The sequence below is a fragment of the Parasteatoda tepidariorum genome, chromosome 6 (genome assembly GCF_043381705.1).
Source record: "Parasteatoda tepidariorum isolate YZ-2023 chromosome 6, CAS_Ptep_4.0, whole genome shotgun sequence".
Classification (NCBI taxonomy): Eukaryota; Metazoa; Arthropoda; class Arachnida; order Araneae; family Theridiidae; genus Parasteatoda; species Parasteatoda tepidariorum.
Genome location: NC_092209.1, coordinates 38776791 through 38797041, shown reverse-complemented (window position 1 = coordinate 38797041; position 20251 = coordinate 38776791). Strand labels below are relative to the sequence as shown.

The window sequence follows — 20251 nt, the reverse complement described above, 5'->3', positions numbered from 1 at the left end:
TTTTTTGTTGCCAGATTTGTACAAAAATATATTACAAGGAGGAAATATTGATTGGATAATTATAGGGAAAAAAACATATTCTAAGAAAATAGAGAAGATTTTTTAATATGAACAAACTACTTTGAATATTAATTAAAAAGTTGTCTATTATATTCTAATATATATACACTAGCAAGTAACGGCAGAATTTTAGATTGGTTAGCTTCGTGGGGAAAATTACAATGTTCGGGCTATATATATCTATACATATTTTAAATATATATATATACATGCCTTTCACAAAATGAGGGAGAAAATGATACAGAACGAAACAGTTTCAGGTGCGAGTTTTAAAACGAATTCAACATAGTAAATAAAATATATTAGTTTACAGAACTGTCCTTAATTGGTATGAAATGTTAATTGTTAAAATAGTAAAAAAAAAATTTTTAAGGTATCAGCACAAAGACAACAAAAGATAACACAAATACGATTCATCTGTATTCGAAAGATTCATACCATATGAATCAAGAACAACAGTTTCATTAATATTCATTAAAATAATAACATACAAAACTTAAAATGGCTACTAATAATGAATCAAATTCTTTTTTTATTAATATAATCTAATGTACTACCGGAGTTTTTTTTTCAAGTATGAATATTTATGAAGTTTTACTCATATGATCGTAAGCTATCGTTAAGAATAAATAAGCTTCAAATGCCAATCAACATTGTTATTAATTTTTCTTTCTTTTAAAAGTATAAAACTAAAGATTCTTTACTAGTTTTTTTAAATAATATAAATGTTAACTCTTAATGACATCTTATATTTGTTTATATATACATTTAGACACGACAAATGATGTTTAAATTTGTTTTATTCCACGTCTAAGAGTTTTGCAAAAGCACGAATGTTTTGCTAGTTTCATATTCTAATGTTTGCCAACAATAAGCAATACCTAAAGCAATGTAATTCTTAAATACAATTTATTTCAATATTTAATTAAAAAGCTTATTATTAAGTCTGCAAAAACGAATATTAAAACATGAAAGATAAATAACACTTACTCGACTATTAACGGTTATTTGATAACTGTCTCGTTTGGTAGAATTAATCCATTTTTTTTTTTTTAAATTTCCTCATTTTTTGGAAACTTAAATACTGATACTTTAGGCACATTTTTGTAGTTCCCTTTACATCTTGGAACTACACACGATTATTTTAAATCGTTTAAAAGGACACATCCGACGGACAAACAACACTGCTATTCAATGGAGGACAAATATTTGAAATTGGCGGCTAATCACATATCCCCACAGAATGTGACGTCACTAAAAGACCTTGATGATCTCGACGGCCTTATTTCTCGGTGGCTATGATTAAATCCCATGAAAAGTTAAACCTTTGTATTTTTGCCTCTGTTACTTTTTAAATTTCATTTATATCGTCCATAGTTATATCGTAAGAGTTGGAGATGCTACATCTCTAATGTTACTAATTCAGAGATAATATCGTTTTATAGCGTAATCGATGCTTATTGGTATAAAATGAATAAAACCTTAAATATATTCATGTATTTGAAGAATAGGGTAGAGGATTGTTCCAATAAATATTTTAGTGAATATGGATATAAAATCTTTAAAGTATGTGTTGAAAATAGTAAATAAAGATTGAGCCTTTCCTTTTATTTTCGTTCAAAAACCAATTGACGAAACCTATAAATCCTTAACACTCATTTAAACTGCTTGCGTTTTACCCACTGTTGGTGCTAAAATTTGGTGGCAAAACGAGAGGGTTTCTAAAGTTACTTGTCGACTGTTTTTTCTTTGCTATATGAAGTAAAACTTTCAAATTTTAAGGATTCCCACTAAATGCCTTCATTATCAGTGATCAGCAAATTTTTTTGATTGGGATAGAGAAATTAATGTTGCGTACATATTTAGAAAACTAAATAGTTGCTTATTGTAAGAAATATCAAATTTTTCTTTAATATAACTTAAAACTTCCTAAGAAGATGAGCTCCTTCTACTAAGCTTTCAAATACATTTACAAACAAAATAATAAACAAAGTAGCAAATAAACGTAGCACTGTAAAAAAATTGTAAATTTTACAACAAAATAAATATTTTTTACAGAAGAAAACGGCTTATAGCAAATGCAGATTTTTTCTACTTTTAACCGTTATTCCCCGAAATGTAAAAAATTCCCGTTTTTTAACGGGCTTTCTCTGTATATTTAATGGTTTAAAGTTGTTTTGTTGAAGAAACTGTTTTTTTTCTTCCTGTTTTTCAACCTAATCATAAACTTTTATACTGTCAATTCAAATTCTATTTTCTGCCATTCAGTTTTGCTTTTCGTACGATAACTTTACCTTTTTTCAAATCATTGTATGAATACTTTTCCATACTTGCTCAAACTTTTCAACAATACTTTTATGGCTTTAACATTGTATAAACAAAACAGCGTATTAACTTTATTGTTAAAATGATACTCTACAGGATAAATATGTTTATTTAGATATAATTTTTTTGGTAAATTACCTTGTCAGACAATTTTATAAGGGTGGCTTATTTTAATTTTAAATGTTTTTACTCCTAAATATGATTTTAATAGGACTTTTAAGATAAAGGCAAATTAAGATTTCTCTTCATGAAAACTTGAGCTTCGGTAGCTCAGGGGACGGAGAACTCGCCTCCCCATAAGGTAACCAAGAATGGAATCTCAGAGTTGACTGGTTATACGAATTCTGCTCTCGGCTTTCACCGACCACAATGCTGACATGGTGATTTTATAGAGTTTTATTAAAATAACGAAGTTAGTTGAAATAATAGTTAATAACAGCTAAAAAAAACTGTTTTCGCTTTTATATAACAGTATTTTTCGGTGAAATAAACGGTTTATACTGGCACTTTTTTTTCTCGTAAGTTTAACAGATATTTTATATTTCAATTAAATTTTTCACAATATATATTCTGATTATTTAAGCTAAGGTTATCTCTTGTTTGATTTGAAAAAAAAACTGTTACATCTGAGTTACTTATAGTATCTGGCTTAACTTCTCAATGAATTTAACCCTGATTGGTTCCTTGAATAACAAATTATAACAATTAAGTAGTCCCTTATTACATATAGGCAAATATGCAATAATAAACATGCATAGTCTTAATTTCGATTAATGTATTCATAGATAATAGATCAATCATTCCACATCCCACAATTGGATCGCGTGGTAGAGAGTTGACCTTAACATATTTTTTCTGATAGTATCGTAAACTTCCTCAATCAGAAGGACACTTAATCCATATTGAATTCTCATTTTAAATAATAACAAACATAACCGGCAAAACAATGATCATGAAGGATTTTAAAAAAGTTATACCACCCTGATTAAATTGAGATTAATCATAAAGCAATGATCATTTCATCGGTCACAATTCATTCATACAGTAAACAATCCGGGGTGAATCACTGATTTCTTAGTATTAAAAAGAAAACAATCAAAAGTAACCAGAGAAATTATAATGGCGAAAACATTCTTTATTTATCCGTGAGTTCGACAAGCCCTTGTTACCTGTCCAGGTCGAATCTCTTTTTGGTTTGTTCTACCAATAACTGGACGAGTGACGTTCGCTTTTGGGGTTGATCACGTGGCCGGGAACTATCACCGTGATGTGCTTTTGATGATAAGCTTCTGGATCTAGTTGAGTAGTTTTGCGATCAGTTCAGAGAGGGAAAGCCTCTCCATCAGTGAACAATTGCAGATGTGCCTGAACGCCTCAGAGCAATCTTAGTAGACGGCATGCATCTTAGACACGTGAAACAAGTTGGTAAACATTAAGGGGCAGAAGAACTCCTCGGGTGTTAAAAAATATGGAAAAGTCCTTAGTGTGTGAGAAATTTCTAGAAGCAGCAGGAAGAGTTTGGTTTAAGTGGTTTTTTCATCAAGTTGTAGTTTTGGTTCGTATATAAGTTTTATATCTGCTTATTCCAGGAAGAAATATTTCATTTTTGTCTTCAGAAGATTTATGTTTTGATTCGAGTTTAATTTATGTAACTCGTTATCTATATGAAAAAATATTAATATATCATCTAAACATTGAAGTATCAGTCCATGATTTTCTGGGGAAAATGGAACATTAGCAAGCAATTATTTTATTCGACCTTTTGAAACATCATAATTTTATTGAATTTATAAACATATTTTTTAAGCATTATATGCTTTTATTTTCAGTAACATGCTCATAAAAATATTTGAATGAATAATCAATGAAACTTTATAAAATTAGCTTTGAAGTTTTAAATAGCTTATTTTAAACTTTGAATATATTTGTACCCATCATCTAACAAGCAGATTATCTATAAAGGAGTACAATAATTGCAAATAAACATATTATTAGCAATTAAATTGATATTTTTTGCAGATAAGATTACTAATTGAAATAATATATTTGTACCAATTATCAAGCAAAAATATTATCTGAGAGTGAGCTAATTCTCTCCAAAAAAAGCATATAATTAGGAATTATATAAATATTATCTAGTTGAAAATAATGACCATATTGTCTGTAAATGAATAAAATACTAGTAATTATCAGCACATCATCAGCAAGTCAGCATAGTATCTGAAATTAGCAACAAATTATGTGCAATTATCAGCATACAGTTGTGAAGAAACCTAATGAAAAAGGCTTGACATTTCAATAGTATTCTATCGTAAATACGCCTCCATTATGGAATCAAGTTCCTAATATTTTTACGCAGATATCAAGAGCTCATCAGTAATCAGCAAAACCATAGTATTTCCAAAAATAGTGAGAGTTATTTATTATAGAAGCATTTCACGAATTCTTTTCTTGTGATTCTCACTGTTGTGTTTTGTTTGGAGACAAGCAAAGTTTATTGTGTCTTGTGAAGCCAGAAAAAAATATTGTTTTAGGTGATAAAATTATAGCACATATACATCAGGAACCTGTTGACAAATATCCTTCAACCGAAGATAATAGGAAAGTATTATTATTTTTTTTGCTTTAGAAAAGCATACCTCTGTGATATTTTCTTCTATTTAACATCGCTATAAACTTAATAAAGAGCATCTATGTGATAATTTCTGCTATTCAACATCTTCAAAAACATAACAAAGCAATACGTTGATTGAATCTAGTCCAACCAATAAATCAAAAATGTCGATTAAATCAATGATTTTGATATTATCCATACTTTGTGTGGGAAGTGTATTTTCTGATGAATCAAGAGCAATTGTTGATGATTCGGTTTCGAGACAGCACCATGAGGCTATTCCACCGGAATCAGATAGCCATGATTATGTTGAGTCTGACGATGGTCCATTGGTTCTTCCGGTATCTTATCATCATAACGTGAACTCTATTTTGAATAATAAACCAGTTTCAGAAAAAGGGGGCTTCCCGATGGCAACTCTAAAATTGGAATATGTGCAGACACCCTTTCTGATATTACTTTGGATTTTCATTGGGGGTTTAACGAAAATTGGTAAGTTTCCTAGTTAATATTTCTTTTTTTTTTTCTTCGAATGTGGAGTTTTTCCGAAGATTATCATTGTTTTTGTGGTATAAGAAATTTAAAGAAAGATACTTTTTTAAAAAATGTGAAGGAATATCACTTAATTCATATCTTCAATTAAATAAACAAAGTTCTTTAATTGAAAATTTGATATAAAATCATGAAGATTTGGTCTTCATCATATCACATTCATATTTAAAGAAATTTATACAATAAGACGATTCCTTTTTATATTTATCAGTACTGGCAGCTAATGTTATAAAATTATTTAACTATTAAGAACTAAAAGACAATGAAATAAGAATTTTTACAAAAATATAAATAAAATATTTATTTCTGAGAATATCTGTTATGATTTTTTACACAAAAATGACGATTGAATATCTGAAAATTAAAAAAAAACTTGACTAAAACATATTTTACAGTATAAAAATCAATTGAATTGTAATTTATCAAAATATTTTTACTTAATTTATTTATTGTATGAATAAAAGTGTTCAAAATCATTTAAAATATTTCTGTTAGGGCTAAAAAGAACTACGTTTAATTTCTTTCAACTATATTCCATAAAGCAGTTTACAGTTAGTATTGCATAATTTAAATTATGAAATCTGAGAAACAATAAATTAATTCTGTAGCTTTATCTGAATTTTTCAACACTATCAAAAGCTTAAAGATTTTTGTTTGGTTAAAATTATATTTTGCTTGGTATAAAATTTATTATTTTAATGTAGAAATGCTTATTTTTATTCGATTTATTTATGATTACGATATTAAAAACGATATATGAAGATTATTCGAACATAAAAGAATAAACTTTTGTAGAAATAATGAAGAATTATGAAAGGAATTATTATACAAATAATTTTCTATTAAAATCTTGCATTAATTACAACCTTTAAAATATCTCTTGGCGTGTTACTATACGCTGCCTTGCAAGATTATAATAAAGCACTAAGTCAGAAGAATATTCATTTAATATTTTAATTTAAATAACAAAAAAAAGAACTTTTAAGAAATTTTATATAGTATTTCAAGCTTTAAAACATTAAAAAAATAATAAAACAAAATCTTTTATTAAAAACATTTCAAATCAATTTACAACATTTTAATAGATAAAATTATGTTATTTTTGTTTATCATCAGAAAATTTGACATTTTTCAAAATGCGAAAACGACGTTGAATTATTCTTATAAATTAATTTTGCACTGTAAAAAAGTGAGAGGTTTATGAAATAATGAGTATGCTGATAAAATCCTTTACTTTACATATTATTCGATTTTTGATTTTTTTAAACTTAAATGTTGAATATAATGTTTTATTCCACTTCAAACAAAAATCAGTAAATTAATTAACGCTTGATCGTATAAACGATAAGGTTTTTAAAATGAAACGTTGGATGTTGTATTAATCTAATACTTCGCTTTAAAACGAGATGAAGTGCCTTTTAAGAAAATGAATACAATATTTCATACAATAAAAATTCACTAAATGTAGAATGTTTTTACAGTTAAACCCATTTTAAATCTATTTACAATACCTTTAGTTCAAGAAACAAAATCATGGTAGTTGAGACATCATAAACTACAAAACGTTAAAAATCTAACGTTAAATATACTGCTGACTTAATTTTTTACTTAAAGTTGGAAAAGAGTCCATCTTCTACTTCATACTTTAAAATCTTAAATAAATTAATGTAACAATAAATATTTTCCAATATTTTTATTAAACAAAAGTATTTTACTTTTTATTAGATATCCTTTTTTTCCTACTTACAAAAACAAACTTTGAATATTCTATTAACCTAATGTTTTACTTTTAAATATGAAGAGATTATAATATTTACTTTTATTCTATTTTAGCATTCAATGCAAAATATAGTATTTAGTATTACGTTTTTATGCACCATTTCTAACTATCAATTTTTTAAACAGGCGTAAAATATTTTACTAGTTTTATGTTTTACTTTGAAATGCGAGGAGCATTTCAAAGTAAAGAGTCTGAGGAAGTGTAATATAATATTTTATAATTATTTTGGCATAATATTCATTGAGCAAATATTATATTTTTATATAGCATTTACAAACATCGAATTTTCTTATTTACCAAAGCAAACATCGAATATTCATCCTAATGTTTTATTTTAAAATGGGAAGGGGTATTCTATGAGGAACCGAAATAAAATATTTTACATTTATTTTAATATTGAATTCTTGAGGAAATTTTAGAATTTAATATTATATTTTTATACAACATTCCCAATGATCGAATTTCTTTCAATTTACGAAACAAAAGTCAAATATTCTGCAAAAGTATTGTTTTACTTTGAAAAAGGTAGAGGAAGCGCAACCCAATATTTAATATTTATTCTGATTATAATATTCATTGAGAATATGGAATAGGTAATATTATATTTTTATATACCATTTTCAAATATCGATTTTTTTTCGATTTACAAAAACAAACGCCAGATATTCTACTAACCTAATGTTTTACTTTAAAATGGGAAGAGAAATTTTCTGAGGAAGCGTAATCTAATATTTTACGCTTGAAATCCTTTCCCTTAGAGCTTTTTTTTCGTTTACTGCCTTAAGCAAAACAACCTTTCCCATAAGGTTTATCTGTTAAGATTCATGCTTGAGTTGTAATGTTTGTGAAAATGCGAAAAGATACTCCTTAACCAGTTTCCAAGGTTCATAAATAAGTATCACTTTCGATCTTTTTGCTGGATTTATTGGTTGTCCCAGGTACAACCCAATTTCCACGAGGCCATTCACATAGTTAAGATGATACATTTTACTCATAAATAGATTATTGTTATTTATTCTGCTCAAGTGATATTACTACCACTTGCAACGGTGTTCAATAAAATACCATGTGGTACGAAATTATAGTTATTTAAGATAAAAATCAAGCACTTATTTCAAATTAGAGCTCAGAAGTATTTTTAAAATATGAATATAGATATTGGACATGTAAATCCTATCCGAAATTAGAGTCTAAAGCAATTTTTCTTTCGGTAAAGAACATTACAAGACTGATAATAGTTCTCGAGATAACTACGGTAGATTATTTTTAAGCAAGCATTTGTATCATATTATTTTCGTTATCTATTTTAACATATTGTGATAGTTTAAATCAGAAGTATGAAGTCGGTAGTTGATATACTCTATTAAAATGATGATATACTCTATTAAAATGTTGATATACTCTATTAAAGTTTCCTTTCTCTATTAAAGTTGAAAATATTACTATTACATTTGTATTATTTTTTACTTAATTTTGTAATATTTTTTTAATTAATTTTGTAATATTCTGAGAAGTAAAGTATTCCTGTATCAAGCCTATTGTAAGGGAAGGGGTTTTATGGAGGCTCTTAAATTTTTCCTATGCGTAACTACAATTGTAACTAGAATTTCTTTACTGACTGTGTTTATTTGAGCCGAAAGACCTGAGTTTAAAAACTAAGGAGTATAAGTGTAAAAAAATCGCAGCAGTTTATTATGGGCCAGGTGCAAAGAAGTTAGTGCTACATGGAGAATAAAATTCTGGTAGAATTACTGTACAGTATAGAAATCACATTTCTGGTAATAAAAAAATATACAATATTTAAATCTTTCATTTGGTTGTTTTTCCATTCATATGGAAACGGTTTATTGGAAATGTCGGTTTTCAAAATTATAGCTTTCATCACCACACATTTAGTAAAAAGCACAAAACTGAAAAATAAATTTAACCTTTTAAATGGTTTTATACCATTCTCTAAGGAAGATTACCAAGATAAAACTGTTTCCAAATTTTACTACATTTACCACATATTATAAAACAATATTTTATTGCTAATTTTACCATTTAGATTTAATTTTATTATATTCTCGCAAGTTTTGACCAGGTTTGTTTTTCTGTGTACAATTTCGTGGTCAACGGTATGGTGTTGACCATGCATAAGCATTGCGCACCCACAGCTTTTACTTCTCAGGCAAGTTGTTATTCATCTAACGCCTTTAATGAAATCTCTATTCTTCATAATAAAAGCTCTGTGTCTTAACAACTGCATCATCGCTTCTCTTGTAATATTTTGTGCATTTTATTATTTTTAATTATAATTTGAGCATTAGTACACATTATTATAGGCATTAGTCTAAAATGTTTTGCATATTATCAAAGACTTCTTTTTTTCCTTATAATCTACAGGATCTAACTTGTAACTAATTGGGGATGAAGTTGTGAAAAATGTTTTGACTCATACGGAATTCTGACCGAATCCACTGCAATGGTTTAAATTATAATGAACTTCTAATTTTTTCTTTTCAATTTCCCTTTTTTACTATATCTGACCAAAAATATTCATTTCCGATAATGTGAGGTGGGAATGAATATTCAGTTTGAATTTTTCATAACTCAAAGGTTAATAAATGCAAAAAAAAATCAATAAAAAAGCAGTTTGACTCTCTTAATGATTTGTTAAAATGCAGTTATTTTTATAGGAAATTACAAATGGCATTAAAGAAAAAGGCTTTATTGTTTCTAACTATCAGAAATGTTAGAGTATTTTGAACCATAATATAATGCAAATTTTATACTGCAATCTAAACTAGGTGCAAACTTTAGACACATTATCGAACAAATTAAACCTTTTTAAACTTAATTACTCGAAACTGCAGATAAGGTGGAACGAAAATATGATTCAACTCAGCACCTTATTAAAATTACAGTAATTTTTTACAATATTATGGTTTAACGTTAAAACATTTTCTTGTGAATGTATGGAAGTTAAAGTTCTTTTTATAGAAATAGTTTATCCTTTAAAATATTAATAAATGTCTATTTTGGCAAAGGCCTCATTACTTTATAACAACACAAAATGACAGAAAAAAAACGCATATTCTCGGAGACGCAAAATAAATATTACATAATTATTCAAAATAATTGAATTTTTTTTAAACGGATACAAACTATTTAACATTTATCGGTGTATAAATTTAAAATAAATACACTATTAAGATAATTATTGTCATTGTTCCTTTTTTTTAGTTTTTATCACGCTTGCAGCATTAACTACCATTTTTAATGATTTTTCAAACAGTAATCATTTATTAATAATAGCTTTCCATCATGTTCTTAATTGTTTTTTAATTGGGTTTAGATTAAAAAATGATTTAGATTGAATTTCGTTATTTTAGTTTTCCTATTAATGTTTTAATTACAAATTTGAGCATAATTTAAGTGCTTATAACTTGTTAAATAAAAACTTTTTTTTCAGTTTGTTTTGGATCACTAAAACTATATATAATACTTACTATTATATACTTTAAGTTACATTAGACCAAAACTAAAAATTACAAAAAATTGTAATTTATAAGTAAATAGTAGATAAAAATTAATTCAAAGGAAAGTTTTATTTATATTCTTATTTTCCCACTTTTGTTTTTCCAATTTAGAATCAGAATTTTACGAATTTTACATCAGTAATGCACATGTTATGCATAGTTTGAAAGGAAATATGGGACATTTCATCAGGAAAAAGTGAACATTAACATTAAATGATGACGATCTAATAAGCGATGTTAAACAAAGCTAGCGTATGTTCTGAGAATGCAAAGTAGTGAATAAATTGAGAAGCGTAATTTGTACGTGATTGAAATGAAAAGGGTGCCTCAACCTTTATCGAGGGTCTCTACCTACATCAAGCTGTTAATGAACTGGCAAGAGCTAATTTGAAACATAATTGTTCTTATATTTAGGTTTGTTTGCTTTCAGTGGTAAAAAATAACTTATATATTTCTATCTCACTCTCTATCAAAACCAGTTTGAATAAACACAATTGATGATCACAATTGCTGTTATTAACACAATTGATAAACACAATTGTTGTTATTAAAACTAAGCCACTGAAAATAAAGCTGCTAAGTTCAAATGCTTTGTATAACTTTTACGGCAGTATATCTCTGTACTAGACGTAATTAAATACTTTTTTTTCGGAATCACGTTAAAATGCACTGAGCAATAGTGACTCAGCGGACAAAGCTTTCGCCTTCCAATGAAGTGACCCAGATTCGAATCCCAACTGTGGCTGGTCGATGTGAATTCTCCACCCGCTCGCACCGACCACAGTACTAACGTAAAATATCCTCAGTGATAGACGGATCATGCGACCCTTGCTGTCGAGCACACCGTGAGAGGTTTTCGTGGTTTTGCTCTCCATGTGACGTAAAGGCTTGTTAGTTCCCTCTAAAAATCCTCCAAGGAAACAAATTTTTTGCAATGCTTGATGCAGGAGTTCCCTTGTTTTCTGGGTTCAGTTAAAAATTGCATGACCACGGAGTTGAGTATTTATAATTGTAAACTCAGAATCGGATTGACTGTTCAACGCCGGTTATAAAATAAAATAAAAACTGTACTGAGAATAAAGGATATTGTTAAAACTACCTCAATATGGTTAAATTTACTGTGTTTCTGGCTCTATGAGAACATCAAAAGGCACGATAGGCGAAGCGCTTTGTTAATGATTGTGGTAAATTAGACAATAAATTTATTATTTTATAACATGTTTTAAAATCTGGTAAATGTGGTGAAATTTAGTAATTTTATCATGATACCTTAGAGCATGACTAAAATATAATATATTCCGTTAAATTTACTTTTCAGTTTTATATTTTATTCTAAATTTGTTTTAGTAAGAATTATAATTTTAAAAACCAGAATTTCCGGTAAACGGTTACCATATGAATGAAAATTACCAAATGAATGGTTTAAATGTCATGTTTTTTGGTTTTTATTACAGAAGTGTTTTTTATTTTTATTTTTCTGCCAGAAACGTCATTACCTTACATTACGATAATTTTACCAAAATTTTATTCTCCGTGTAAACTTTAGTTTTTTNTTTTTTTTTTTTTTTTTTTTTTTTTTTTTTTTTTTTTTTTGTGAAAGAGAGAGAGAGAGAGAATATTTACATTTTATAACGCTAAACAGCGCAGCACTAATAACGTCACATGAACAGGAATATTATGTTTTCGTTTCTATAATGAAGAACATTTTTCAAAGTAGAAACACGAAACGAAAGAGGAAAACACGGATATGCAGAAAAAAAGAAAAACAGCAAATTACGAATATGTAATAACAAAGGAAAATGATCTATATCTGTGATGTGGGTAGGGAGACTTGAAAAATAGCTTTTTCCAAATATTTGAAAAATCATGTAATCCTTAATGTTTCTAAAATAAATTATTTTAAATTTTTCTAAACAAGAAATGAATCTCAGAAAACTAGGCCAGCGGTCGGTTAGTAATGTTCAATTATTTTTTTTGCAAAAAAAAAAAAAAAAAAGATTGAAGCCTATTGTTTAAAGTAGTGCAGCAATGCAAGAAAATCGGTAAATTCCTTTCGTTGATTTTGAACGCATCTTTTATATTCTGTTTGTCAAATATTATAAAAGCGAAACCACAGTATGTTTGTTTCACTTACATTATTTTGGCACCTCTTGCGTTAATTAGCTCTATACAACTATAGCTCATCAAAGTCAATATTCTTTTGCTAAAATTGTCTGAAATCCAAATTTACATTGTTTGGTCAGAATAAAAAAATAAAAATAAAGACATCAATTAAAGTAACTGACTTAAATTGTTTAGCAAAGGCGAAAAGACAAAATATAAAAGTGTTACTTTGTTTGCCTAGCAAAATAATTAACTAAGCACCAAACAAAGCGAAAATAATCAGATAGACAAATGCATCGCATTTCGTTGTTTCTAACTTATTATTTTTGAAACTTTATTATCTAAATGAAAAAATTCAGCAGAAAGTTGAAAAAAAATTTTAAAAAAACATTATGTATGAAATCTATACACATAACATAATCAAATTAGAATTGTAAAGATGTTATTTTTCTCAAAATTAATTTTTTTAAATATTTGTTCCTATTGGTAATTATCGCTTAGTAATATCTTATTTTTAAGTGCAGATATTAATATTTTTAAAAAAGTTTTAATCTCTCAAAAAATATCGTAATTTCTATATTCTACACGGTAAAAAAATTTCGTGTATCTGAGCACCAAAAATGGTGGCAACTATTTTACACTGGTGTAACTAGTGTAACTGGACACCAAAATGGTGTCCAGTTACACTAAAACCCAAGGATGGTGTGAATCACTTAGGAAGTTTTTTCATACTAGGTGAAAAGTAGCCACCACCAACCAAAATGTATGTTACTTATTAATACTAAAGTTTATAATTGCAGTAAGATATGATACACATAAGAATCAATAAATTTGTTTTATGAGATAATATAAGGTAAGAATCAATAATTTAATGCAAACACTATTTCTTAAAATAAAATGAGTTTGTAAATCAAATAAACACGTAGCTGAGAGAAATAAGGTAACAGTCGATATTCTCGAGCCTTTTATATATGGAATGTGGGAAAAATTGCAGCTCTTCAATTCGAGAAAAGATTCTTCAATTTTATAAAATGTAGAAATTTGAATAAATATTATGTTCATTTTTTTTCAATGTTAAATATTATATTATTAAACAATTAATATAGTATTCGTTCGATCACTTGTTCTGTGATGGAACTAGTCGAACACCTATTTTACTCATTGTCTTTTTTCTCATCCTACATTCTGCAGTTTGTGTCTTTTTTTCTTCCTTTTCTTAAGAAAAATACTGTTTTGTGTTGGTAAGAAAACAATATTCTAACTACATAGGTGTGAATTTATAAACCACTAATAAATTCTCAATTTTGTTGTGCTCTAATTCAGCTTCTTAAGACTAAGAAGTCTGCTCAAGATTCGAAAGAGGGAGACTGTTCAGAATTAAGAAAAATCCGATGATTAAAAATTAATCTCTTTCGCTAACGCTGGCATAATCTTACAGTAACAACTTTCTCTACGTAAACAAGAAGCTGATCCGTATAAGTTTGTAAAGCAAAATATCGCGATACAAATATTTGTCAATAACTGGAGCTCTTTGTTTAATAATAATCGTAATAATAATAAGATAATTTAATAATAATAATAAGATTCAAATATTCGCCATTAAATTAACAAAATGAATTTACAAATGTATAGCGTGTCCTTTTATCGGTCCGCAATACAAATTATTATTCTGCTCTTACATCACCTCAACGGTGCTTAAATTATTCACTCACAAGCAATATAAAATTTTTTAATTAGGAAATTTACGTTATAGTTAAAAAAAAACAAAAATCACTCTTAACGTAATTTTCGTCCTCTTTGTCAGCACTTAATAAAAATATAGACTATCCTTGCTCTTAAACTTGAAATCTTTAGTGGATTATAGGAATCAGGTGCTTGAATTTAAATAAGTTTTCAGACATTCAAGGCTTTCTCTTCGTTTGCATATAAAGACCGTACGTCATTTGAAAAATGTATCATTTTTAGACTACTTTCTTCAGTATTTCTTTCATGCGTATGGCAATGCTCCAGTGCCTAAGTAATCAACAGTTTCCCTTGACACAGTTTTATAAAGGATCCCTCTACCCATGACCGTGACTTACAAAGCAAATACACTTGTTAACAATGTTGTATTAACACGTATGTTAATATTGTTCTTTCATCACCAAATTCAAAATTAAATAATTCAAATTGCATTGATTTTTTTTAATTTCCTCAACTAGCAGTTTATGAAGTATTTTTAGGCCACGGCAAGATTACATAATTATTTCGCTTCAGTAAACTTAATTTATTGGGAAGAAAAATAAATTTGGAGGATAAATTTAAAAGTGTTCTCTCAAAAAGCATGATCTAAAACTTCCTAGTTTTTAATATATTCCCTCCGAAGATTTCCTCCAAATTAAAATCCCAATGCTTTACGCTTCAAAGGAGTAAATATGTTTTGCTATTTAATGGTGAAAATCATTTCCGTTTCTCTTAAGAGAATTAAGTAAGCAGTCATAACCTTCCTAAGCTGTCCTACATATTGGCATATAACATAGGAAGTAACTCACTTAGATAACTTAATACTGAATTGCTTATTTTAAACCTCGAGATAGATATTAGCGAATTTCTTTCATCGCAAGCCCATCAGATAGCTGTTAGGGATATCATTTTTTATTTAGTGTAATTTATGTGCTATGATTCAATTCAATCAACTTAATGAAAAATTGGGTGGGAAGATTAAGGAATTGACTATTGTAAAAGCATTTTTCTATGTAATAATGATTGAATAAATGAAGAATGGCAAATAAGTTTAACAAAAATTTGTATTATTAATTTTAAATTACCTATTGTTTCAGGCCTAATAAATTATATTAGTCATAGGTAAAGACTTTTTTTCTCATTAAATATTATCAAATTTATTTGATAGGCTTTTATAATTTTGAAAATTTTAAAAATGATGCAGAAATTTATACTATTTTTGGAAATTTTGTCCCAAATTCAAGAGTCATTTGTCAAATAAAATGTCAATTAAGTTTTTAAAGAAAATGCTAATAAAGTTTTGAATAGAAATATTTATAAAGTTTTGAGTGGAAATAAGACTCAGTGTGGTACATAACATTTATATATAGATACAGGTGTAACTTTTATTTCATATTTCACTAAGAACTTGACATTAAATTGTATAAAAATTGTGAAAAAAACAAAAAAAAATCTCACAATTATTGAAATTTCATTATTCATCTTACCAGTTTAACTTTTTCCGGGGCAAAAAAAATTTACTTTTCAGTATTTTCTCATTTTTATTATAGCTCAATTGCCTAGTCAAATTTATATAATCAATAATTCAGATAAAATTATTTTTAAAAAATAAACCTTCTGCAGAATGAGCACGCCTTTAACATGTGAACATTTTTGTGCAACAAAATGATATATTTTCCAGAAAATGAATTTCATAAGCTTTTTCTCCAAATACTGATACTCTTCAAATTAAATAATTAATACCATATTTGTAATCGATATATTTTTACTTGATAAAATAGAGACGTATCAAACACGAAACTCTCTCATAATAACGAGTAAATATTAACATTTTTAACACAAAACAACGTTTATGAACTCAGTTTTTTCCACCGTTTCAATAACTCACTCATAAAAGAAACGTGCAATTATGCAAACGTAAATTAAAAAAACAAAACTATTGAAAAAATTAATCAAATATATTTTACATTGGTGTTTTTTCTTCTTATTATTCCGGTACTCCACAAATAAAGTGAACATTATATTTATAATAAATATAATTTTACATGAAAAATCAGAAATGTATTAAACACAATATTTCCTCATAATAACGAGCAAATATCTAAACTTGTAAAAGAATTTCCTATTTTTTCATATTGAATTTGTAATTGCTTTCTGAGTTTAAGCAAACAAATCACTTGTCAATACTAATAGATAAAATTGAAAAAAACTGTCTACAGCTGTCTACAACCCCGAAGGAATAACCAACCTTGACCCAACCCCTAAAAAGTATGTACATCGACCTGCACAAACCATCTCTAATGACATAACTGTTGTATTTCCATTAGACCTGCAGGCCTTACTTTCTCCGAGCAAAACTGAAAGTGAGACTCCACATAACATACAAAAATGTATGTCAAGTTCCGGTTATCTTGAGTTAATTCACTAAATCTTCTTTTCTTCTCTCCCATTTTCATCATTTTAGAAAATATCGAAAGAAGCTCTTTGGATTTCCTTGGGCCATCTTAAGTTCTCCAGCTTTAGTTACAAAGTTTCAAAAACATCTCGGAGCTAAATTCCGAAAACAATATTTTCTACGTGCGGTATTTAAAATTATTTCTTGTTAGCATTTTTAAAACAACACGTTGCGAGTAGAAGGTGGTTAATATATTCGTTGGAAAACAACATTAAATATGAAATTAAAATAATCACGTTTTAAATTAGCTTTTAAGGCAATTAAAGGTAGGTTACAAAATCGTGATTAACACAAAATTTCACTCAAGTTCGGGATTTCACTGATATCATTTGTAAGTACTGAAGAGGCAGGTAAAACGAGAAAGTTCTACTATGGATCAAATAATCCTGGATTTGTTCTTTTTCAAACAAAAAAGAAAAAGTTTTCACGTGTGCTGTTTTAAGCAGCTTTTTATTTTGAGCTTAAGTATCTTTCTAAACAGCCACGCAGTAAGTAGCTTATGCATCTTTGTTTTTGAATAAATTTTCGATTAAAAATTCCTTTCCCCCTCTTTCCACTCCTGTGATAGCTAACTTCATCAGTAATTCTACTTTGAAAAAAATAAATAAATCTGTTTTGATAAGATGAGATTGAAAATAAACCACAACGTCAAATCTCGAGGCTTCTAACTTACGTAACAGACAGATGACACGAGTTTTTTTTTTCAATTTATGCAATAATCTTTTGCCTTACTATGGGACCATGTCTATTGACGATAATATATCATAATTTTTGTTCTTGAGCAGTAGTTCCTAACCCATAGGTCAAGACATACAAGGGGACACGGGCTGAGGGGTACTGGGTATGAAACTAAAACTATCCACTTTCAATCCAGACACAAACTCTCTCGTTATGGACAAACAGTATAAAAAATCTCATTAAGGTTCTTCAACTTTTATGACATGTCTTTTTAGTTTTCTCACAGTTTTGATAGATGAATATTTTATTAGTAACAATTATTTATATATTAAGTAATTAATAGGTCTCAAAGTTTTTTTAAAACAGAATTGATAGTCTGTACAACTAGAAAGGTTGAGAAACGTTACACGATATACTAGAGGGTTCCGCCATTTTCTCACTATGCTGCTCATCAACTCTCAATTCTCACACTCGTTAGTTATCAAAACTGCTGGTTTATTCGAAAAAGAGATTTGAAAATAATTAAATAATTTTATAAACATATTTTCTTGTGCTGAAGAAATAAAAATTGACTCGTGATTTGCAGATAATATTCAATTCGAAAGTTCAGTTGGCTTATAAGTATTATTGATATCAATTGTTTCCAAAACATGACAACAAACTTGTACATTTTTAATTTTATTATACCCCTGCACTATCAGTTCCATTTCCCTCAACCTTGAACCATAATATTGGTGCCTTGGACCATAATTAGGTATAAATTTGATTGTTTTTTTACCATAATTTTTTTATGTCTGACATTCAAACATATAGTTGAACGTATTTTACGAAATTTATACTATTTTACGAAAATAAGAAGTTCTAGCAGCATTGTCTACCATGTCTATGAATAATTCGTTTAAAACAAAACCAGATGTTACTTTTGTTTTATGAATCTCTTCGTGGGGATAAATCAACAGTTGATTGAGCGTTGAAAGATCTACCAGGTTCAGGTCATGAGACGATCATAAATTTAACAAAAAAAAATTCCCCTTTGAATTCATTTAAATGTCCTTGAAGGATTACTCAAAAAAAGTTAAAACAAAGATCGAAATCACTTAGAAGATGAATCAACTATCTGACAGTCACCCACTGACCGTGTTCGATCGTCGAGATAGGAATGTATGTCGAAGGTTACCAGTCAACAATGCGTGACCTTTCCGTATATTGTGAGGTAAACTCAATTCACCTTAAAAAAAGGTTTTGGAAAGGGTATAAAACTAAATGTAATTCCAACTAATTAACGATCTGTGTGAAATATAGTTTCGTTTATTTGGCATCTTTTTTGGCTCTGTTATAAAAGCTAGATATTGTCTTAAAATCCAGGTCACTACTCTAGTGATGAGGAACCGGTTAAGTCATAAAATCGATAGTTTAATTTTACCCTTACTGGACACGATCATAAAAGTTAGAGTGAAAAAAAATTTAAACCAATAAAGCATAATTGGTGGTATTCAGAGAGATTTATAAAAAATGCTTTGATTCAATCTTTAACGTGACATTTGACAGTTGCGATGTTTGATTGACGTATTATCTATCTGATAGGATTTCTAACTATAACATCGAAATTTGTACCTCAATGGTGAAGTAATCGAATAATCAATCAAGAGAAAGATTTAAGAATTTTTCTTTGTGATTATATAACGGAGATTTGCGTAATCGAAAATAAGTTTAAAACCTTATTTATTTAGTTATGTAACGTGATTCAAGGTTTACTAATAAGGGTATTTTTGCAACATGAGTAAGATGGACATCTGAGTTGCTTTTGCGGTCAGGAAGCAAGTTTGACCTATTTAATTCTTTGAGATTTGAAATACCTTAATGCTTATTCTTACAGTTCTGGTTAATGACAACTCCGTGAGAATGTTTTAATGTTTTCAAAAAAATATAATTATAAAACCACAATAAAACCGACAATTACTTTTACAATCACGGCTATTATTTAAGTATGAAAGATGTACTGCTCCAGGTCACAGGGCTGAGAAAAATCATCTCTAGTTGTAGTGGAATTGTGGTTAAAAGTACATTTGCCGTCTGACTAACCATCTGATGGTTTTATGATTTCCCTCTCTAACTTATGCAAATGCTGGTTAGTTTCCCTAAAAAATGCTCTCTGGAAACGAGTTTAACGTGATAAGTAACTCAAAGGTTCCCTTGTCTTATGAGTTATGTACAAAATTACAAGTCAACTTTAATTTCAGAAATTTTCATTTTGAATATTCTATCTGTGGTCAGTGATAAAATAACTATTCCATGTCTCGGTGAAAATTAACTGGGTTCGACGCAATTTAATTTTCACTAGCAATTCACACTTCTCAGTTCGCATAATTAAAATTTCATAACAGTCTTAATTAAAATTTACTTTTATTTTTGATAAGAAGGAGTCCTGAAATTATAAATCT

The 20251-nt window shown here is 28.1% G+C and overlaps 2 protein-coding genes across 4 annotated transcripts in view; one reads left to right on the top strand and one right to left on the bottom strand.

The window, feature by feature from the left end:
- LOC107443264 (UPF0711 protein C18orf21-like) overlaps positions 1 to 1189 on the bottom strand; it is a 188318-nt gene extending 187129 nt beyond the window's left edge. The window contains exon 1 of the mRNA XM_071182246.1: positions 1051 to 1189. The gene's annotated coding sequence lies outside the window, so the exon portion shown is untranslated. The remainder of the gene's footprint in view (positions 1 to 1050) is intronic.
- LOC107448946 (Na(+)/H(+) exchanger protein 2) overlaps positions 1 to 20251 on the top strand; it is a 142129-nt gene that overhangs the window by 93886 nt on the left and 27992 nt on the right. Inside the window, exon 1 of one of the 3 annotated variants that reach the window (XM_016064339.3) lies at positions 3687 to 5491. The exons of the other annotated variants lie outside the window; for them this stretch is intronic. Coding sequence (XP_015919825.1) covers positions 5164 to 5491 — 328 coding nt within the window. The 5' untranslated portion in view covers positions 3687 to 5163. Of the gene's footprint in view, positions 1 to 3686; positions 5492 to 20251 lie in introns of those variants that run through there. 3 annotated transcript variants of the gene reach the window in all.